The sequence below is a fragment of the Oryza sativa genome, chromosome 1, assembly GCF_034140825.1.
Source record: "Oryza sativa Japonica Group chromosome 1, ASM3414082v1".
Taxonomy (NCBI): domain Eukaryota; kingdom Viridiplantae; phylum Streptophyta; class Magnoliopsida; order Poales; family Poaceae; genus Oryza; species Oryza sativa.
Window position 1 is genome coordinate 26,637,738 of NC_089035.1, and position 21,830 is coordinate 26,659,567.

The 21,830-nt window shown below is 45.4% G+C and overlaps 3 protein-coding genes across 8 annotated transcripts; 1 reads left to right on the top strand and 2 right to left on the bottom strand.

Annotated features, from left to right (window-relative positions):
• Positions 1 to 4,581: 4,581 nt before the first annotated feature.
• LOC9269692 (uncharacterized) lies at positions 4,582 to 15,552 on the bottom strand. Of its 6 annotated transcripts, none has more exons than XM_066311827.1 (19): positions 15,102 to 15,552; positions 14,652 to 14,711; positions 14,453 to 14,537; positions 14,210 to 14,274; positions 13,135 to 13,234; positions 12,892 to 12,947; positions 12,455 to 12,502; positions 12,235 to 12,379; positions 11,885 to 12,133; positions 11,708 to 11,797; positions 11,470 to 11,624; positions 11,295 to 11,375; positions 10,621 to 11,109; positions 10,247 to 10,309; positions 9,261 to 10,163; positions 5,806 to 9,172; positions 5,540 to 5,692; positions 5,387 to 5,456; positions 4,582 to 4,941 (listed from the first exon to the last, which is right to left on the bottom strand). In XM_066311827.1, exons 11-16 carry the CDS (start codon positions 11,501 to 11,503, stop codon positions 8,838 to 8,840), a joined length of 1,905 nt encoding a protein of 634 aa, XP_066167924.1. In that variant the 5' UTR covers positions 11,504 to 11,624; positions 11,708 to 11,797; positions 11,885 to 12,133; positions 12,235 to 12,379; positions 12,455 to 12,502; positions 12,892 to 12,947; positions 13,135 to 13,234; positions 14,210 to 14,274; positions 14,453 to 14,537; positions 14,652 to 14,711; positions 15,102 to 15,552; the 3' UTR covers positions 4,582 to 4,941; positions 5,387 to 5,456; positions 5,540 to 5,692; positions 5,806 to 8,837. The 6 variants fall into 6 exon arrangements, with proteins under 6 accessions (XP_066167924.1, XP_066167923.1, XP_066167926.1 ...); XM_066311826.1 differs by having other exon boundaries at positions 5,540 to 5,695; XM_066311829.1 differs by having other exon boundaries at positions 5,540 to 5,695; positions 14,652 to 14,773.
• On the bottom strand, positions 6,418 to 7,856 carry LOC136355454 (uncharacterized). Its single transcript, XM_066308036.1, has 3 exons — positions 7,832 to 7,856; positions 7,524 to 7,720; positions 6,418 to 7,449 (listed from the first exon to the last, which is right to left on the bottom strand). The coding sequence occupies exons 1-3, from the start codon at positions 7,854 to 7,856 to the stop codon at positions 6,418 to 6,420; spliced, it is 1,254 nt and encodes a 417-aa protein (XP_066164133.1).
• Positions 15,553 to 18,771: 3,219 nt separating the features above from the next.
• LOC4325927 (uncharacterized) lies at positions 18,772 to 20,820 on the top strand. Its single transcript, XM_015755918.3, has 2 exons — positions 18,772 to 19,447; positions 19,609 to 20,820. Exons 1-2 carry the CDS (start codon positions 18,876 to 18,878, stop codon positions 20,291 to 20,293), a joined length of 1,257 nt encoding a protein of 418 aa, XP_015611404.1. The 5' UTR covers positions 18,772 to 18,875; the 3' UTR covers positions 20,294 to 20,820.
• The last annotated feature ends 1,010 nt before the right edge of the window (positions 20,821 to 21,830 follow it).

The following is a 21,830-nucleotide window of genomic DNA, read 5'->3' on the forward strand; positions in this document are numbered from 1 at the left end:
TAGTAGGAGAAAGTAGTCTTCGGAAAAATAATGAAGAAAGTAACAACCGATCGCGCTGATTGCACCTTTTAGGCCTCCTTTGATTCATAGGAAAAAATGGAGGAAAAACATAGGAACAAGAATCCTATGGGATTTGGTACTGTTCATCCATTTGATTTGTAGGAATTGAAGATAGGAAAAGCATGGGAAAATTTCCTATAACCATGATTTCAAGGGAATTCCATAGGAAAATTAACATCCACCTTGAGCTCATTTTTCTTCTCCTATGTGTAGGATCGAGGCAAAACACTATTGGAAGATAAGGTTTACCCTAGTAAAACCATTCAAATTTTGATTGCTATTAACTTAATACTCAACATTCCTATGTTTTTCCTTTGTACCAATCAAACGATCATTCCTATAATTTTCATATGTTTTTCAATCCTCTGTTTTGCATATGATTTCCTACACTATTCTTGAGTTTTTCCTATTCCTACGTTCACTGAATCGAACCATTCCACAAGAGCATCTGGTACATGTCTCTGCAAACTAGCACTGTCCATGACAACAACCTGTGCTGTGCGTGCATGGATCTCCCCAGAAAAAAAGAAAGAAAGAAAAGAAGCCCCTGCCCGCGGTATCAGGTCCAGCAGGGCTGATCGGAATCAGCGGCTGGGTTTCACATTCATGGTTTCATTTCGTTCATCTGCCTGAAAGAATGCCAGGAAAGTGAGAGCAGCATGTGGGCTGATGTGGCCGAAGGCAGATGCAACAGGACTACAGGAGGGCGTACATGTGGTCTATCACCTCAGTCCTCATAGAGGAAACCATTGGTGCATACTCCTCCAGAGTCCAGACCTGAGTACACAGGTGTACCGCGCGCCGCGCGCGCGCGTGGTGGCACCCAGGCCGGCACGACCGCACAGGCGCACAGCGCGAGCCACGCCATCATGGCTGCGAGCAGTCGAGCACCAACGACGTGAGGGTACGAGAGTACGTGAGACGATCGCCCACGACAGCTGCGCCCCAACGATAAACGGGCCCTACCGGCCTACCGGTGCTCGCGGCCGCGGAGCAGGGAGGTGGCTGCCGAGGCGGGCTGCGGACCGTACGCGGGTAACGCGCGCAAGGCTGCGCTTGCAACTGTGTCTGTGGCTGACCGAGGTCAAGGAGATGGGCCTGGGCTAAGAAGCATGGGCTTACAGAAGTGATACCGACCTGGGCTGCGTGAGTCGTGTACATTGGGGGGGGGGGGGGGGGGGGGGGGACTGCTGGGAGTCTCTTTCGGTTGGTTGCTGCAGCTGCTGTCCCGCGCACAGTTCAGTACGAGGTGCATCTGAACAGAGGTTCACGCGGAGTGTCACGAGACCGATCATGGAATCAGTGGTCTGTTAATTTCTTTTGAAATTCACGATTTTTCTCTCCTTCGTATGGAATATCCGGTTTTACTAAGGGCTTCCACGTAAAATATCAGCTCAGAGATACTGTTCATGAGGGACCGAGATCAAATTACGGATAAATCGGAGGACTTTTTCGTAAAATTTCCAACCCTAACATTGTTCCTATCCTACGTGGCATCGCCCAGGAGTCGCCCCATGCGCACCCCATTTTGTTCTGTAATAGCACAGTATGGAGTCGCGACGTGGTCAGGCTACGGTTGGGACAATAGATTAAATGGTTTTCAATTCATATGCCTTTTAACAAGAAAAATGCATTCCATATATCCAACTTCAGGGGGAAAAACAATGATATACCAATACTTGCACATTTTCGATTACATAAAAAGAAGTACACCACATACACAACATTGTTTACAAATAATTCAAAAAAGTCCCGGGAATTAAACAGATTGTGGAGATGAAATTGTGGATGCATGCACCCCATCCATCAGCGTTGAAATCCTGGTGGCCATAATACACTCACATGGATGCATTTTTAATACAAAATTTTTTATTTATAGTTGGCTTTCTGTTTGTTTTTGTTTTAGAGGATGTATTCACACATGTGTGGGCATAATGGTGTGCACACGCGTACACGTCTTCTGTATAATAGTGATACATTGATGATAATATTTAGAGGTGACAATTTTCCTTTGAAATTAGATACCCATCGTGTCCCCATATGGGGTGGGGTGAGTTTCCCACTTGCAGGTACATGGGGTTGAATGGTGTGTTCCACCCACACGTGACTCATGGGCCCTAAAATTATTCAAGACAGGAGATAATGTTTACAATTAAAAAAGGCCATCAACCCATTAAGCGAATTCCAACATGCTATTATTATCAGTATCATTATGCCTAAATCCCATACTCGTCATCGTACATTACTAACTACTTGGCTTCCTCGTACCCTGACAAGTTGCAGTCGGTATGTTCTTGAGGCCTCTATCCCATGATATCCTCTCCCCATTCTGATGTAGCAATATCAGCAGCTGGTGTGTGCTCCTTCAACATTATATCCGCCTTTATCTTCTCTTCTTCCATCCCAATGTCGTGGCGGTCGACGCTCCCCCAATACGACAACCGGTCTCTACCTTCTTCTTGGTAAAGTAATGCCCCGATAGCAGCTAGCCTTGGTATTTTCTCCCTCCATATCGATGTGGTGGCTACTGGCTACTAGTGCTCCACTAACGTGGTAGCCTCCCGGACGTCACCTTATCTTCCCTGACAGGGCCCGGTCGAGGGTTAGGACCCACCGACCCTAGGGTCGTCGGGGGAGGAATGAGAGGTCAAGGGTGAGGGGTGGAGCTGTCTTTCTCCAACCTAACCCATCCTACCCTGTTATTAACTCTATTAATATCTGCCTTGCAGATCCAAGGAAAAAAAAGGAGTGAAAAAACCATTTTACTTCCCCAAACTCTTTCACCCGATTACGTAAACCCCTAACTCATTTTACCCCTAAAATATTAAAAATGTTCCACTTTACTACTTAATTGTATTTCTCTTCTTTTTTTTTCTTTATATGAGACATATTTTAAGCTAAAATTTTGTAGCCATAGATGACACCATTATTAAAGTTTTATAATATTTTAATTTTCTCATGATTATTTGCTTGAAATTTAAAACCCTGATGTTTAAATCAGCCCTAGTGCTTCTAACCTATGTAAACAATGTTAATAAAATTCTAAAAATATTAGGAGGCACTTCCTCTATCAAAAAATAAGTTAGCCTAATACAATATATATCCTAGTACTACGAATCTAAATATGAGCTTAATTTATTTTAACATGGAGAGAGTAGGTTGTAATGAATCTATCAAAAGTTCCAAATTTTATTGCAAAACACAACTTATATATAGAGAAAAAAGAGAAATACCGTTAAGGAGTAACGTGAATCGTTTTCAATAGTTCTGTCGATAAATGAACAGAGAAATTGTTTAGGGGTTAGTGCTCCACGAAAATAGTTCGGGGGTAAAATGGAATTTTTCAAAAGAAAAATATCCACGTTGCCATATGAACTTCCTTCTTCCTCGGCCGATTGCTGGATAAAACTGGCTGTTTCACTCGCAGAACTGGGTCGAATCCTCTAAGAAAGATCTGGGCCGAGGCGTTAGCCCGTGCCGCCCGCAGCCTCGCACCGTCGCGCCGACGTCGACCCAGCGACGACACCGGCAAGAATCACATGAGGCCGACCCACAATTCTCGTAGGCCAACTTGGGTCGTGCCAAGAAAATCGGTACAGCGTCGCGGCCTAGGCAAGGCCACCCCACCCGCAAACGCCGTGCCTCCTCTGCGACTGCACGGCCGCCGCTGGCGCCAACACCACCGACTGCCTAGCACTGCTGACTTGCCCCCAACCTCCTCATCCAACTTCCAAGCCTGTCTGGGTGAGCGCGGCGCGTGCGACGGCACCGTGTGTACATGTGCACCGGCTTCTCCGGCTGTGGGATGAGTTCCACACCCCCAATCATATGAGCGGAGAGCAGGGCAGAGAAGCCGAGCACGTACGCTAATTCTCCCCCTAATTCTGCGTCTTCCGGCTAGCAAAGCAGGATCACCTGCTGGCTGCTGCCGAGCCGCTCCGCGACGGCGTTGCGGTAAAAGACGAGACGAGACGACAAAACGTATTTAACATATTTGAGGTTCTGGAGCGGAGAGACAAAGCGTGGAATATTGAAGCGAAGAACTCGGTATAGATTAGTTTTCCAATTGAAAAATAGATTATCTGAACCCATATCGACTAGTACTAGTATATAAGCTGACTTGGCAAAGGCATGCTTTCCTCTCCTCGCACGGATAAAACGCATGGGCCCCTAACCAAAACCTAACCCCTGGCAAGAAAACAAAAGGTGTCAACTCATCCTATGTGGCTACCAAAAAGGACAGGCCGACCAAAGAAAAATAAAATACAAAGGCGATCACTAACACTAACTTTGGTGGATGAAATTAGGCCTCTTTTGGCACCATATCTGTTGGCAGCAGGGGGGGTTAAAGCATAAACAGTACGGCAACAAGATTCCACTTGAGCAGTCGACAACTCGATATTGCCCAGACGACTCCTTCACTTTCAAACGATTTGCTACTAACTAGTAGGGTGCCCGTGCGTTGCTACGGGGAATTTTGTTGATCACGGAGGATAAAATCTGGCGTTGAAAAGACAAATATAGCATCGTAAGGAAACTACATTCAACATAATTTAATTAGTGTTCAGAACAACTCGCTGACTAAAATTTAAGGAGCAGGCAACAGTAATGCTCAAACTCTTTACCTAAGATGACTTCATGGTTATTACCAAATGCATGTACAACATGCAAAAAACTTTACAAGTGGTTTGACAAACTGAAATTTGCAATTAAATAAAATAGCCAGTTGAGCAAAACATATTAATCCCTGACCTAATCTGAATCCGAAGCTCCTTTCACATGGAGCAAATTACTGATCAAATGTGCTCCGTTACAAATCAGTACTCACAGTTCCTGGCTCCTGCTTACGTCCTCACACAAAACTTAACACTCACTGAAGACCTGCATATTATATGAATATTCATGTTTCTTGATTCTAAAAATAAAGACATCACTGATTTGACTCTCTTGCTAGAAACATCAAATAGTTTGGCAGAAGTGAGCTTAGCATGAGCAGGGAAAACTCATACCAAAATAATGATAGAAACAAAAATTGTATAATTTTTTTCTTTGATAAAGATCAAAGTTTTATTTGATATAGTAATAGGCTAATAGCATGAGCTCAAATGTTGGCTTTCAGTTCAGATGATCTCCACTCAAGTGTTATTCAGTACCCCACTGGAAACTGGACTGCCACAACATGATTACAAGAAATGCTAAACTGCAATTGGAAATCTGAACTAAAGCAGAACCTCATAAATCTGCTAACATCAGTACTAAGCTGCAAGACATGTACAAACCAACTACGATTGTTTTAAAAAAGAAGAAGAAATAACTGTCAGCTTACAAGTAAGGACTTCATCTTGAATTTGTTCATAACAGTGAATTGCTTCATCCTGGACCTGGCTGCTTCTCTCCTATTAGCAAAGAATAAGAAATAATGAGCAAGGGAAGAGCTGCCAGGGTGGTTCACCAAGGACTGATAGAAAAATATCTTTACCTGATCACCTGCAACTCCTCGGCGAGCAGCCGACTACAACGGTTTTGGTCTCTGAGTCAGCCATAACGAGGAGGCGGCCGGAGGGACTGCTCGGGGAAGGAGTGGATGTAGGCATATACAGGAGAAGGGGCAGACCAAGAAAGTAAATGTTTACTGCTGTCCAAGGAAAAAAACTCAAGAAATGTTAGACATGGAATATAAAAATTACAGTAAGAATGGAATTTAAGCAAGCATATTGTGGACGGTTAATTAGTCACATAATATACCTTTTCTAATCTGTGAGGACCTCTCTATACACAATATTTTTTGTGTATGTTGCAGCTTGTTTAGACAATTCCTTTCCTTTCTTCTCATTGTCCTTCACGCCAGTACGCTTAGACTTTTTCTTTTGTTTCTTGTCTTCTACCGGCATCGATAGTATTTTTATGTTTGTTCTAGAGGTTGCTCTTGACAGTGCAACGTATAGTTGACCATGGGAGAAGACAGGCTCTGGTAAGTAGACGCCTGCATTTGGAATTGTTTGACCCTGCGCCTTATTGATGGTCAATGCAAAGCTCAATCTAACCGGAAATTGCTTCCTCTTGAAGCGAAATGGGAACATCTCATCATCAGAAGGACATAGAGGTATCCGAGGAAGGAAAACTCTCTTTCCAGCATGCTGCCCTACAACAATCTCCGCGTCAATAGCATTTTTTCCGAACTGACGAACCACCAGCCTTGTCCCATTGCAAAGTCCGTTGGCTGTTGGCTGGGTCAATGTTCCTCAAAAGCATGATGGGGCAGTTTATCTTCAGCTTAAGCAGATGCGGAGGTAGCCCATTTGGAGTTAGAGAGTTCAAGAATTTTGGCGGGTAATAGTTATGAGGGTCATCCTCTGCTCAGTCAAAACTATGATATGTCATCACATCTCCTCTAAACCGCTCAATCATCTTCATGTTTATTCGATCGACGAACTCATTCCGAGTGGACAATATGGCCCTACATATGATGTAGTTTGGGTCCGTCAGGTTATCGTTTAGGTTAGGGAACACGGTATCGATGAGCCTTTCGAGGTCCGTTTCATTCCCTTTGCACTCTAAGCAAATATCCGAAGGAAGGCCTATGTTTCCTTCCTTGTTCACCTCCTCGGTTCCATTCCCAACTCGAAGGAGGTAGTCCGCAAACCACGCGTCGCTCTGCGCCCTCATATTGCGAACAAGCTTTAATTGAACCATACAATCCCAAAGATAGGACCTGCGTAGAGTGGCTTCTGTTATCTGAGACCTAGTGCCCTTCCTAATGACCGGGAGCACCTGCCTGAAATCCCCTCCAAACACAATCGTCTTCCCTCCAAACGGAGAACGTGGACAACCCATTATATCTCTCATGCTCATATCGAGGGCCTCAACCGCTTGCCTCTTTGTCATGGAGGCCTCATCCCATATTATAAGCGATGCCATCTGGAGAAGCTTTGCCGTCCCACTTTGTTTGGTGAAGCTGCAATACGACCCTTCCTCAATGTTGAGTGGGATCTTGAACCGCGAATGTGCGGTCCGGCCTGCTGGCATTATAGAAGCTGCAACACCCGACGTCGCGGTTGCCACCTCTATATCACCATTGCCACGCACTGTAGCTAGTAGCGCCCTATATAGGAAAGTCTTCCCCGTGCCTCCTGGGCCATCTACGAAGAACACGCTCCCCTGAGCACTACCAACCGCGTTCATGATTTTATTGAATGCAGACCTTTGCTCATCATTGAGCTGGTCTGGGAGGTTCATATCATCTCTCTCCACAACAATGGAAGACTCCTCAATAATCTCTCTGGGATCTCCTCGAGTACTATCATGTGATTCATCTATTTCAGGGAGCGGGAACGATGAGATTTCCTTACCCATTGATTGTAGCATGCCCCGGATATCTATCAGCACCATCTGTTGGACAGCATAAGGGCATGCGTTGTTACATCTGACATGGAATCTAGATGCTTGTCCCAAAGTGCACGGACATCGGTAGGTTCGCAGTACACCAATATGGTAGCGAATAACCTGCGTAGCGACGCCGGCATTTGGTAGACACCGGCCTCCGTAAGGCACTCGTCGAGGGTGTTGTCTGCCTCTATAAGACCCCTTCTTTCAGCTGCAGCACGGAACGACGGCATGAGCACACCATCAACAGTACGTAGGTCTTCAAATGAGGTGGATCCTGTCACATGGTTTAGAAGCACCCGAAGATAGTAGCGCTCCCCCTCTGCCGGGTGGGCACACACAATTCTCCCGACCTGGCCACCTCTATCTCTTTTCTTCCAGTACTTACCTGGCGTCTGCCAAGTAAACCACATTGGGAAATCTCTATAAAGGATATCTCGAGCCTAGACATGCTGCCTGTTAGCCTCGAAATACGCCGTAAGCATCGATCTGCCTGCGTCTTCCTTATCCAGAACATCACGGAGATCCTTGTCTGCATCGAAAGCCAACATGTGCATGTTTGGCAGATGCAATTGCAACTGCCTCACAGACGGCGAGATGTGGCATATGTCAAAACCATATATACGCCACAAGGCTTCTGGAGGGGTCACCCACCTCGCATCCCTGTAGCGCTGAATCTCATCGATTTCACCGTTTTTATCTGCCTCGTTTATGGATATCGAGGCCTTGTCATGTCCCTTGTAAAGGTATTTAAAGAGGTACTTTACTGCCTTGATGCTCGAGCAAATCTCGACATTCATGTGACAGTTGTACATCCGTAGAAGATAAGGATTGTACGGGACAACCCACCTGTTATCGAGAGGATGTCCTCTAACCACCTTACTCTTACTGTCATTACGTCTCCTATACAACGGGTATGAATCCTTGCCTTGCGAGGTTGTGGTGTTGAACTCTCGTAGGTAGTTGTTCCTGCACTTTCCATCTCGCATGCATTGGCACCTACCGTTGAGTCGACCACAAGGGCCATGCATCATATGCTTGACAACCATATTGTATAGCTCTGGATATTTTTTCTTGTCCGGTAGCTCAGCTGAGACGATGCGGTCATATTGCTCTGCAGACGTTAGCTTGTATCGACCACTCATGATCAGCAAAAAGTGTGCGTGTGGCAGACCCCTCTTCTGGAACTCAACAACATATACGTGTGCAATGACTTTGCCAAGGATGTGCTTCTCGAACAGCTGCTTCTTTAGGTCCTCTAACTTGGCTCGAAAGACACGGACCACGAGATCAAGACGATCTTGTGGTGTCTGGCCAGGCTCAAGTTCACGAGTAATCTCATCCTACTTGGGGTTGCTAGTCATTGTAAGGAATACATCTGGCTTCCCGTACTTCTATACTAAAGCCATGGCATCCATGTATCGACGCTTCATATTTCGGCCACCACAGACAAACAAAGCTGGCAACACAGTTCTTTTGCCAACCGCGCTTGCTCGACTCTCCCCAGCCTGGATGCTATCCATCAACCCTTGATACAGGTCCGCCCTTATCTCCTTCTGGTTGTTCCTCACATAGTCTAGACGGGAGCTCTCAACCTTGATGTACATGTCAACGGCAAACTGCTGGAACAGGAGTCCGCCGTGAAGTATAGGATTGAAAATCCCACGACGCATCTGGAATTTATAGCAGTAGTAGTCCCTTACAGAGACTCGTATCCTGCTGTTACAATCTACACGTGAGAAACATCTAGGTTAGTACAGTCATGTAACGCACAATGATCAATTCTCTAAGGCAACATAGTACGAAGATAAACTTACCAGGATCATCGCCATTCCGTGCGTTTGCATCCTCCATGGTTATTTTGTCCTTTGGAAGGCTTTGATGCCAACCATTCTCTCTAGGGAAGAAAAGAGGGTACGAGAGGGGATCATAACATTCGTAGAAAGGCTGGATAGATTTCCGCGTACGGTTGTTCCTGTATATTGTCACGCTAGGCTCGAACTTCCTTCTCTCATTTCCCTCAACCCAGATAGCAGCGACCTCAGTTGTCACCGGCACATTGTAACGCCTTTGGTGCAACCTATGATCCAGATTTAGTGTCACGCGATAATTCGCGAGGTCTTCAGCCTGCCCTAGACTTCTAAATGTCTCCGAGTACGGGTTGTTCCGAAGGACGTCTGCAACAGTCCTAATCACATCCTGGTCAAGGCTAGGGGAACGTTGGAATCTATGACTCAATGTTGGATCGTCATCGTAGAAATACAACTCGAGATGCTCTGGACCAGAATCTCTAGGACTGAAAGAATGTATATTATGATATATCTGACCATGAGCCCGAAAAGTGTACACGCCCGAACTCATGTTTGCAAAGGCCTTGTCAAGGCTTACACCAAGGGTAGTGAATGAGAAGTGGCCGTTGAAGTATCTATTGTTATCACGGAAATGCTTGGCGTCTGGATCCGAGCTTGTCCAAAGCCTCATCAGTTCAGGAGGTGTTTCATTTTGTACAAGCTTGATCTTGCCACCCCGACAACAGAAGCTCGGCGGTTCGTACTGGAACCTCTTGGCACCACAGTGTTTACAGTCAGGTTCAGGCTTCAGAACATTTGTGCTTTGTGGAATGTTGCTGTACATATAGTCATACGGATCAGGAACAGAAGAGGTCGGTGATTGCGTGTCATCGTCATCAGATTGTACCATCTCGTCATCCTCATCGTCGCCTGGTATGGTTTAGCGCAAAGGATTTATAGTCCGCAAAAATTATACATGTGAAAGAGACATTAAGATATCACGACGACGATACCTAGCCCAGCAAACATGTAGTATTCATCGTCGGAGTCATCATCCATGAAGGAATCCATATCATCTTTAGTACAATGAGATATGAGAAGTTAGTATGCGGAAGGGTACAAATTATAGGGGAATTTAACTAATTGCCACTTTTAGGTTTGGCAGTTATCCAAATTCCCTTGTTACGTTTCTTAACTAATTGGCACTTTTGCCATGGATTGCCACATGGCCAACAGTGACAAATAGTTAAGAAGCCACCATCTAAGAGGGGCAAAAAATTAAGAGCAAACTTAAGAAGGGCATTTGGATAGTTGCCAAATCTAAAAGTGGAATATAGTTAAATTCCCCCAAATTGCGAGTACGAATGAAAACATATATAGATGATACCATCATTGAATGTGCATGATCGCGCCTGATGATCTACAGCATGCTCAGTTTGCAGGCTCGATGTAGATGGCACATCACCGGTTGTTTCCAAGCAAGGCGTTGGATTTAGCAACAATGGGATAGATCCCTCAGGGCACTCTAGTGCAATGGATTCAGCGCATGGTTTGTCACGCCTAGCTGCATAGAGTGCGTTACGTCGTGCCAGATGAGCAGATCTTTCCCCAGGAGTAACATTTTGTCGTCTTGATCTACGGCAAGCATTCATATCATGGATTTCCACATCTGGCATAGATTGCCTTGCAACCCTACGACGGGCATTCAACTCTAGTCTCTGTTCTTTTGTTAGTGATTGACGTTGTGTTCTCCGTTGGTCCACCTTAGCTTGCTTTTGCTCCGGTGTAAGAGTTGCATACTTCTCCCTAGCTCGAGCTAGCTTTGACTGCAATCGTTCTTTTGTCTCATTGGTTGGCGCACGCACCAATTCATTATCTAGTGATGTGCCAACATCATCATGAGTAGATTTATGGGATTGTTTGCTCACTTCAAATATTAAATTGTACAAACATGAATAGATAATAATAACTAACTTAGCGCACTTCTCATATGTAAGCAAAGAGGTTTTATGTTTGACAAGTTTATATAAAAAAAACATGTGATGAAGTAAAATGTGTTACCTAGAGAGATGTCGTCATCGTGGTCGCACTCATTTTGATCGCTGCCTTCAAAAAAACTGGATTCATATTGATTTTCACATCCTGTTGTAACATAGTCAGTAATATATATTGTAATATAGAAATTTATAAATGGCAACAGCATTGTAATCCCATTAATAAAAAGATATTAGCATACCTGAATTATCAACTACAAAGTCAGAAGTATTCATGTTTAGGTACTTTGAGTGAAGCGACTCATTGGTACTTCGTTGGGACCATAGTGAGCTACATTGTTGATGATTGTAAATGGGAGACGTCTTGGTGTGATATTAAGATGGGAAGCTTCACTTTCTATTTAAACATAGAACTATCAATTTCCATTCAGTCGAATAATATATTGTTCAACCAAACTGTACAAACAATAAAGACATTACTTCCTTGATGCAGCGGGGAAGAATCAGTCACTTCCAATTGGCACTTCATTATATCAACAGCGCTTATATTTGAAATATCGCCAAGTGGGGCTGTTCACACGACGAGAATTTATAATATTGTTTCGCATAATTGGCCAGACATATTTTAATTTGTACAGATAAATATTACAGTTGTACCTGAAACTTGAGTTTCCTCCTTCTTTCTTTTCCTTCTTTCACGTGCCTTCTTGTTCCTATCATCTTTTTGCTCTGGGGTCAATGCTGCGTACCGGTCTCTAGCACGCTTTCTTTTTAGTTCAGCCACACTAAGGTGACTAACATCTTCATGCAAACCTGTACACATATGCACATTGCTGGGTGTATTGAAGGACGCATCGCGGTTTTCCGCACATGGATGACTATTAGGCGTCACCACAGGATGCACAACTTCATGGCCAGCATCACAAGTTTATACTCATCACATTGGTGTTGGTGGATACAGATTGAGATTGAATTAAAATAGGAAACAAGCAATATGTAAAAGATACCATTTGAAGCAGTTGGGAGTGTTATTTGTAAAGACATCACAATTCTCGTCGTATCTTTCAACGGCACGTAACGACTTGTTTCCAACCTTGCCCCGTCAATTTGCCAAACCGGAACCACTTATATTGGTTATGTCAGCAAGAGGGCCTAAGAAAGGAACACATGGGTGAAATTAGCATGCAAAGAGTTTACATTCGAGTTAATAACATGCACATAGCTAACCTGATTTTGTAGTTGATGTTGTGGAGCCCCCAACAATCTTATCCATTTCTGAAAAACAAAACACATCAGACCGCCTAAATGCAGTAATCACACTTCATTGAGTCTGGATGTTTTCATCAGTAACTTCACAACTCAGACACAGACATGTAAAACCAGTAACTTCACAACTCAGATATATATCGTTGGAGAGTGTAATATTCCTAGAGTGATGGCAGTGAAAAGTAATAGGAGATATTTACTGAATCCAATATAAAACATGTGTGGCAGTAACAGACATATATTTGGTGCATATGTTAAAAAATAAATTAATCAGAGACATGACATCCCACAAGAAGCATCAGTTTATAAACTGTAAAACCAGGTTATATACTACCTGAAATTAAAGCAACAAAATTGGATTTTCTCGGGGAAAGTGAACATTAGGGGTTAAAATTTACCTAGAAAGGATATATATAGAGAGGTGCAGCACTAAAAACACCAGGATGGCTGTAGCCTACAAGAAGATAAATTAGACATAGAATGAGAAAACAGAGAATGAAACAGCAGTGAGCTAGCCTAGACAGTGCTGATTCTTCTTAATTGATCTCACACTGCACCCCGAGAGAAGAATATGGCGATCTGGGGGGAGGGGGAACCTTGCAATTAACGAAGGAATGGGAAGGGGAGGGAGAGATGTTTACCTGGCTAGCGGCGTGGGGGCGAGGAGGCGCGAAGGGGACCAGACGACGAGTAATCGACGACGACTTGTTGGAAACCCAATGTAAGAAATTCAATCAAATGCTGAAAAATTAAATGATAAATTATAAATCAGAGAAACCCAGTGTAAGATGAAGCTTCATTCTGAAATGCAATAAAAAGGGATTGCCTTCATGATAAGCAAAATGTATATAACAGTATCTGACCAACCGGTACGTCCTATCACTAAACATAAACCAAATGTACCTTATCCTATCCTATCCAACAGCCACCAAAATTTCAATCCCCTAAAATATTCACCCATATAGATGTGGGGAAGATGAGGCCACCGGCGTGAAGGATCGACTCACAAACCAAATGAAACTTATCCTATCCTATCCAACAATCACCCAAAATTCAATCCCCTAAATATTCACCCATACAGATGTGGGGAAGATGAGGCCACCGGCGTGAAGGATTGACTCACAGGCGGACGAGGGTGCAAAGAAGAGCCTCCAAGTAATGCATAATGCATAATAATATGGTATATAATGCATATATCCATGACACACAAAATAATTCACAATGGCGTTGATATCAATATTTATTACATATATTTACACTGTTTCTCATCGAGATTGATACTTCTTAATTGTAATTTGTGAGAATGTTGTACCATAGGATATCAAACATCTAGTATTTGCCCCCATTTAATATTTGCTTTCTCTAATCTGATAGCCCAAAAAAAAAAACTGCCAGGATCCCACATAATAACACATTTACTCCTCTTCGATGCATGTGGCCAGATCCTTATATTGGTTCAAAATTACTTTCAGGATAACAGAGGGAAATTATCAGTGTTTTTTCACCATCCATGTGTGTACTGACGTTGTGACTCTCAGAGCAAACCTCTTGCTATTGTGTGTTATGCATCACCACGCAATGCAGACTGAACTGGAGTTCTTTTTTTTGTTTTGAGAAATTCATCGACACTGACGTATACTTAAAATTCTCGTGCCATTTGCAAAGCGGAAATTTCAAACCAGGAAAAGAAGACTAATTTAAATGAGACACACACACCTGAAACACTGATCTGATGTTGAGGAGGCCGGAAGCTGGCAGCAATATTCTGAAGTTAAATTCAACTGCAATATAGGAACGTCAGCACATCTACTGTCAGAAAATTAGATGAGTCAATCTGTAATTGTTGTCATACAGATTTAGTTTATTAGCATCTAATAAGTATTGGATGTGACTCAACAGAAAAGTGATTACATCGGATGCAAAAGCTGAAGAGCAATTTGAAGTGTCATTAGTCATTACCTGTTATTAGATACAAATCATGAGTTTAGGGATCCCAACAGCGTTGTCCATTGCTGTAGGCCAAGGCGTGGAGATCAATAACCACCTGCACACATACAGTAGCATATAGTTTAAAAGAATACGGATCGATTGCTAGATTCCACAGCCTCAGCCGTGCCGTGGGACCGAGAAAGGATCAGTGGCAGTGAGAAGCAGTCACCGTGTAAGGCGTCGGCGGCGTCCTGGCGACGGGTACCCTGACAAAACATGCCGTTGCCAGCTGTCGAACTCCAAATTAGGTGCTTACAATTTACAAGATCAAAACTGATTGCTCTATCGGAACTATGGACAGCACAAAATAATCCGTCAGTGGTTGTTAAAATGCATTTTACTGGGTTAAAGAAGCCGATGCTGGATGAGCAGGGTGTGATTCACTATATCATTGGGGATTTTGACACTGGATTCTAAAGTTTTTCCATGAACAGAGTGGCAGATTGTTTCTGCGGCATTCAATCGAACACCTCATGTGCATGGGCAAAATAGCTTTACTCGTTCATCGCAATCAAAATCAATTGGGTAGTATAAGTCAAAATAGTTTGCTCATCACAATCAAAATCAAATCGGAAGGGAGAAGAGATTGAAAGACAACAAAAGAGAAAACTTGCCGTACAGCTCTACTGGCCTCAAACCACCTCTCCGCTCGGTCTCGGCATTGTAGCGGCGTGAATCCCTTTCCTCAGGCGCTCGGGAAGATGATGTCGATGACCGCGGCGGAGGTGGCGGCTGAGGGGATAAGCGTCGAAGCAGAGGAGGCGGGGCGGCGGGCGATATAGCGCGGAGGCGACCACGAGAAGATGGATGAAACAGCGATGGGGGAGGTGGCGCGGGTGTGGGAGATCGGCTTGGGGTGGGGGGGGGGGGGCGACGACGACTCAGGCGACTCCGGATCGGTGGCGGCGAAGCCGTCGGCACACGCGGAGGCGGTCGACAAGTCGGAGATTGGGGGCGGCGCGGAGGACACCGGCGAGGTGGGAGACGGCGCGGGCGGCGATTAGGGTGCGGGCGTGCGGCGTTGGAGGTTGTTGAGGGGGAGAGAAACGCTAAAAAAAAACAGGGTGTGCGAACGATGGGGATGCGGATGCGGGGGCATGCAAACGACGGGAAAGACGATATGAGCCGTTGGATTTAGCGATCGGATGGCTCATACTCCGCGTGTCTGCCAGTGTTGGAGTCACCGCCACCACTATAGAATTTTAAAATAGCAGAGATAGAGCACTTGCCCACACCCTATACAGTATGCCACTAACTTTTAACTTGCTGTTTCTGGCTTTCATTCGGTGACGGACGGCATGATGCATGCATGTGACCCTTACTTCGCTAATGATTTTCAGGCAGTTCTTAGATCAGCTTTGCATTCCACTTGGTTAATCTGCAAGACTACAAGAGGGTTTAATCTGCAGGTTAGGTCTTCTACTTGCTAGAGGGTAGGAGAAGGCTCTGATTTAATATTACAAGTTTTTAGAGGTGGGGTCTTCCTCAGCTCATTTGACATCACGATGTTCCAATTAAATTGGCATTTTCACCGCACAACGCCGGCCACAGGCCGCAAATGCTCTCCATTGAATAATCCCAAACTTTGTGTTGCGCCGCGCAGCGCGTGCTTTGCTTTGTCATCAAAATTTTCTGAAATTTATCAACTTCCCGTCTCAATCGTCAGAGTATACTACTAATATAACAGCCACAGGACAATAACTCTGTCTTGTTCGATTGGTCTTCCGCTTTTTGTTCTTACTTTCGGTAAACAAATGATTTGTCTCCAAAGATCTGGTATGGGTTAATCTGGCCCTTTTCTTGGAGTCGGAGGCCATGGTTTCTGACTATCGGGGTGGTTTTGCCCCTAATCCGGTTATTAGTTGTCTCCCATGTCTTGCAGTGTAAATGTTTCTCATCTGAAAATCGGGTGATTGTTTACAACAACCGTGATGGTGAGTTCTTTATTAGTAGTAATTAATTATTAGCTGCTGTCTAGGTAGCCCAAGAGCGACCTGTGAATCTATGATTAGTTGTTGTTTGATGGTTAAGCTCTGCCAATGGTAGAGTTTTCGTAGAGGAGAGGGCAGCCGTCTATTAACTATATTCAATAGGAGTACATCTCCTTTTAGCACTAACCTTAGTACAGTACCTCGAAAGTAAAATCAAATTTTGGATCTAAAAATATAATAATTAGATCCTGAGATAACGAAATCCAAGCAAATCAAATCAAACTCAGGTTTGTAGGCGTACTTAAAGGAAGTTGCACCGGCCTATTCCACATGAGAACAATATCTCGGTTGCACACAAGGGATGCGTGAGTTCTTGCCACTCACGAAAGCAATTCTTTGGACCCCATAAAACAAGCATCTTTCAACATCTTCACCTAATCTTTGGCCATAATCTTTCGTTCGCTTGTTTTGATTTAACCGTATATGAATAATTATTCTTGTGCCTCAAAACCATCCACCCAGGTCGGCATAATCTGTTGATGTCTCATCATTTGTTGGTGGAGCAGAAGAAGAAAGGAGTTTTAGATGTAGCCTCTGCATGCAAACCTCAAATATTCAGTCTGACACGAACCTACAACTCATTAAGTTATTTTAATCTAACTATATTCGCTTTGTTCTTCTCTGGTTTCTTGGTTTATGTTGGTTTGGGGAGGCAGTTAAGTGTTGCCGTCATCTGCTAGAGGGACTTGCACACTATTATTAGGGATGAGAAATGATGCACCAGGACTTCCGATTGACTCTGCATCACCGTGAAGCCGAGGCCTAAGCAACACAAATTAATGCTCTTTTCAATTATTGAGCTGTATAACTCCAAATAATTGAGTATCCAAGCAAGCGATTGTTGGTCAATTGATCGACCTCTGGATAAGAGTCTAGAAGAAAAAACGGGAAACTAATTATTATTCCGATAAGAAACCAATAGCTCTGCTGCTAGCTTCCTTCCTTGCACAGAAGAGACTCTTCACTCTACACTCCAAGCCTTAATCAACACACATCATTGAGAAATAAAGAAAAAAGGGAATCTTACTTCTAGTTTCTCTATCAAGGTGATATGCAGGCTTCATCTTGGCGTCCTCTGTACAAAATAAAATTTTGAAGGGCCACAGACTAACTACGTACGCTAGTGACCTAGCGTGTCACGGGCTTACGGCTCACACAGGTCACACATTTTCCTGTGAAAGAGCAGAAGAGAAATTGGTGGTGATAATCCAAGTGGCAATTCTGCTATTCTCTGGATAGAACATCCTGGAGTGCCTTTGTGCCTTTCCCCTTCTGTTTTATTTTCTATCATATGCATATGCATAACAGGTGCATGATTCTGACTTTAAGAGGGAAAAAAAAGGACCCTTCCTAATGCAGCTAATTATGTTAGTCCCAAACTCCCAATTGCTCAAGAACGAATAATAAACTCAACGATAAGCTTGCTGACGTCTATGCAGGAAATTTATTTTCGCCCTTATATATGATCTCTTTGTTGGGATGGAGCCATGAAAATTCTGTTGGTTTCCCGCCCTGTTTTGTTGAGATAGGCCAGCTCTACTAGATTTATAATCTTTACTTGAACAAGAAGACTAAATATTCTTGGAAGAGAAGCCGTGAGCATCCAAATTGTAGGAGCAGATGCATGCAACTTATTCTTTTTATCAAATTACTAATTTCAGGAATTTGTGCTATCATGGACGGTACTAATAAAATGTTGGCAATACAAAAATGTTTACCAGCGACAAAATGTCAGTATCCCCACAGAGAAACACTAGTTACAAATAATATCCTTTTATACGTTTGCATAAACTTATCCTAGTGAAGTATATTTAAAAAAACATATTCTAGTAGCACGTACTCTAGGTCCTTGGATCACACAATTATAAATACTGAGGACACTTCCAGTTCATGACAAATTCTTGTGCACTCATTCCGAATACATGGTGCAAATGATCCTAAAAATTGATGAAATAATTTGACAAAGTCGATGTATCATTTTAAATATTTTGAAATCGACGTGCACAAGCCCAAGACAAGCAATTTTAGTTTGTTATTTTGAATTTATTTATAAATATTTTTCCCCCTCTAGGCCTCTACTGAACAAATTTAGACCCTTTTTTTTCTAGGTAGATATGCATATTCGGAATTGATCATCCACCGCCCACTAAACAGAAAACACAAACTATATGAAAGCAGGCCCTACGAACACATTCTTTTCATCTCAACCACAAACGATGTAGTACAAATTTAGAGGGGAAATAAATCTTAAAACCGCATGAAACGCAAATTTCGTTTAGCAGGTCAACAACCAAAAACCGTCTCCTCTGCTCTGTATAAAAGCCACCCACAAAACCCCCACGAAACTTGTCCCCCAAACAACCCCATCCCCAAGAAACTAAACCTCATCCCCGCCCCCACCCATGTCCGACCACCACCACCTCACCGGCGACCACCACCCCTCCCCGGCGAGCGCCGCCACCACCGCTCTAGGTCCCCTGCTCCTCCTCCCGTCGGAGCTCCTCCACGACATCCTCATCCGCCTCGCCCTCCCGGAGCTCCTCCGCGTCCGCTCCGTCGCGCGCCCGCTCTCCCACGTCATCTCCTCCCCGGACTTCCGCCGCCTGTACCACCTCTCCTCCGCCGCCTCCGGGCCAGGCCCCGCGGCCGCGTGGCTCCTCGTCTTCAAGAAGCTCCGCCCCCGCGACGCCGCGCTCCGGGGGTTCCATGGGCCGTCCGGCCGCTGGTTCCGCATCCCCGTCTCCGCCATCCTCGCGCCCGCGGTGCCACCCGGCGAGGACCTCTACTTCCTGGCCGCGTCCGGCAGCTCCTTCCTCTTCGCCGCCAACGGCCGCCGCGAGCTCGTCGTCGTCGACCTCTCGGCGCACGCCGCCCGCCGCCTCCCGCCGTCCCCGCTCGGCCCCCGCGGCACCTCCTCCTGGCGCCGCTTCGGCCTCAAGCTCGTCGCCGATCCCCCCGGGTCGAGCCAGTTTAGGTACCCGTCTTTTTCTCGCCCGAGGATTCTGGAAATCTTCCAAATAGTAATTACGTAATTAATTACTGTTACGTATTACTCCACTCCACTACTACTACTGTGCATTGCTGAAGAACAGTCAAACTCAATTGTTAATTGGTTGATTACTGTTAACTTACAAGGTTTCTGTTCGCTGAGCTGGTGAACAACACGCCACTCCTCTTCGAGTACCAGTCCGAGACGGACACGTGGCAGTCATCGGAGGCGGTCCAGGCGGAGGGGGCGTCGACGGCGGCCGGGACGGAGGGGACGTTCCTGTGCGCGGCGCACGCCGGGCCGGACTGCGTGATGGTGTACTCCGGGCCGGGCGTGGAGCGGCCGGTCTTCTTCCGGCCGCGGTTCCCGCACAACCCGAACGGCGGCGGCGACAGGCTCCACGTGTACGGCGACGGGAGCGCCGCGGTGGTCCGGTCGACGGTGATCGACGAGCCGGGCAGGCCGCGGGTGAAGGTGGTGGCCGGCGTGGACCTGTACGGGTTCGGGTCGGTCGTCGGCGGCGACTGGCAGCTGGCCTCCACCGTGCCGGGCGAGCTGGTGGAGGGGTTCCGGAAGCCGTACGCCGTGATGACCGGGCTGCTGTCGGAGCGGGAGGGCGTGGTCCGGCTCGTCCTCATCTCCAACTGCCGTGGCGCCTGGGACATCGTGTGGCTGTCGTACGACCGCGCCCGCGGCGAGTGGTGGTGGGTGCCCGTGCCGGACTGGGGCACCAAGGGGCTCAACGTGGCCGGAATCGCCGTCTCCTCCACCTTCTCCCGCCTCTGGCCGCCGGCCGCCGCCTCGTCCTGCACCACCACCACCTCCCAGTGAACCGAACTCGCCGGCGTCTCTGCGTCACCGTGCGGCTTACGGCGAGCGGTGGGGAATTGGATTGTTAGGCCCAACGTGGCAATGGGCCCCGCACCCGTGTAAGTGGTGGGCCTCCTCCCCCGTGCCCGTGGGGCCGTCGCATAATGCGACATGATCTTGCACAATGGCTTCTCCGATGGCGACAAATCGTCGAGTGCGAGTGAGTGTGCTTCAGATAAGGAGGGGTGTACTGGCGTGCGTGCAAGCACTCTTCTCTATAGTTCTCTTTTAGTATCACTGTTCATTGTTCATAAGCCGTGTGAGTGTAGCTTTGTGTTCATCTTCTCGTAAACCAAGTAAAAAGGGCAGGCTGGTACTCTGTTCTCGATTAGTTGCAGAACTCCATCCAGGTGTGGCTTTTATGTGACAGTTTTGCAGCCGTAAAAGATTACGGATTACCTTATCTTAAACGCAGTTGCAGATCGGGTAGAATACTTGTTCTCTCACAACACATCATTCTTATGTCAGAGGAAGGTGGTTTCTGGACAGTTTGATGCCTGTTTTGTTGACGTGTCCGCTTAATTGCTTTGGTCAAGTCTATGATGCTTCTGTTGTTGCAGAGTACTGAGAACGACTAATGGGAGAAAATTGATCACATGCTTCTGTACTGGCAAACGAGAAAGCGTAGGTAGAATAGGAGAGTTTTGGACCTGAATTTAGGTGATCTGTCCACGTCGAGTTACTGCATTTACCTTTTACTAGCTTTTGCCCTAAAGAAGAATGGCTCACAAAGTTTCTAAGATACATTAGGCGGCTAGGCTTCATCCGCACGGATTTATGCACAAACGGATGGACCAAACACTCGTTAAAAACAAGGCTCAGCATCAGAATTGCAAAATTCCAACGGAGTGAACGAGCAAGCGGGCTCACATAAGGCATGGATCGTACTAAACAGCAGGCAACGATGAGAATCTAAATCTAACTAGTACGGAGTATCTCTAGGAATTTGGCGACAAAATCAACCAATACGTCCGGCAAGTGTTGCAGACTTGCAGCCGAGCAACCGATGGATGGATTGCTCATGTACATCAGTATCATGCATCTGCTGAACCGGCACAAAAAAGACGGACTCACATGCATCTGGTATTTTGGCCTCTCGGCTGGCCAGTCATTAGTCATCACTGGGCTTCGGACTTCAGAATTCTTCTCATGTCATAGTCAAATAGGAAAGGAAGTGAGAATGGATGGATGATAAGTTTGATGTGATCCGGTACTTGAAATGGCAGACACAGAATCCGCCCTAGATCACTTGGTGCGTGGTTAGCAATAAGATTGGAGAATTACCATAAAAAATATTAGTATAAGCCCTGGAATCAATATAAGTGATATTTGCTGGAATAGTGATCTTATTCCCTTTGAGCTCTCAGCCATTGCTTGTTTGATCCTGCCATAGCCTGTTATGACATCATTTCAGTTAATTAGAGCAATGGGATAACAAGAGCTTACCAATTGACATGGCCCACTTCAATAGGCAAGCAAAATCCATTCACAAGGAAAA

What these genes read in the sequence shown, in the direction of transcription:
- LOC4325927 (XM_015755918.3), top strand. Translation starts at nt 18,876, where the DNA reads ATGTCCGACCACCACCACCTCACCGGCGACCACCACCCCTCCCCGGCG. An exon ending in CCCGGGTCGAGCCAGTTTAG is followed by an intron (nt 19,448 to 19,608) that starts GTACCCGTCTTT and finishes TTAACTTACAAG; the next exon opens with GTTTCTGTTCGCTGAGCTGG.
- LOC136355454 (XM_066308036.1), bottom strand. Translation starts at nt 7,856, where the DNA reads ATGTGGTTTACTTGGCAGACGCCAG. An exon ending in GTTTACTTGGCAGACGCCAG is followed by an intron (nt 7,721 to 7,831) that starts GTAAGTACTGGA and finishes ACCATGTGACAG; the next exon opens with GATCCACCTCATTTGAAGAC. An exon ending in TGTACTGCGAACCTACCGAT is followed by an intron (nt 7,450 to 7,523) that starts GTCCGTGCACTT and finishes GCTGTCCAACAG; the next exon opens with ATGGTGCTGATAGATATCCG.
- LOC9269692 (XM_066311827.1), bottom strand. Translation starts at nt 11,503, where the DNA reads ATGAATACTTCTGACTTTGTAGTTGATAATTCAG. An exon ending in CGATGACGACATCTCTCTAG is followed by an intron (nt 11,110 to 11,294) that starts GTAACACATTTT and finishes GCACATCACTAG; the next exon opens with ATAATGAATTGGTGCGTGCG. An exon ending in ACGGAATGGCGATGATCCTG is followed by an intron (nt 9,173 to 9,260) that starts GTAAGTTTATCT and finishes TCTCACGTGTAG; the next exon opens with ATTGTAACAGCAGGATACGA.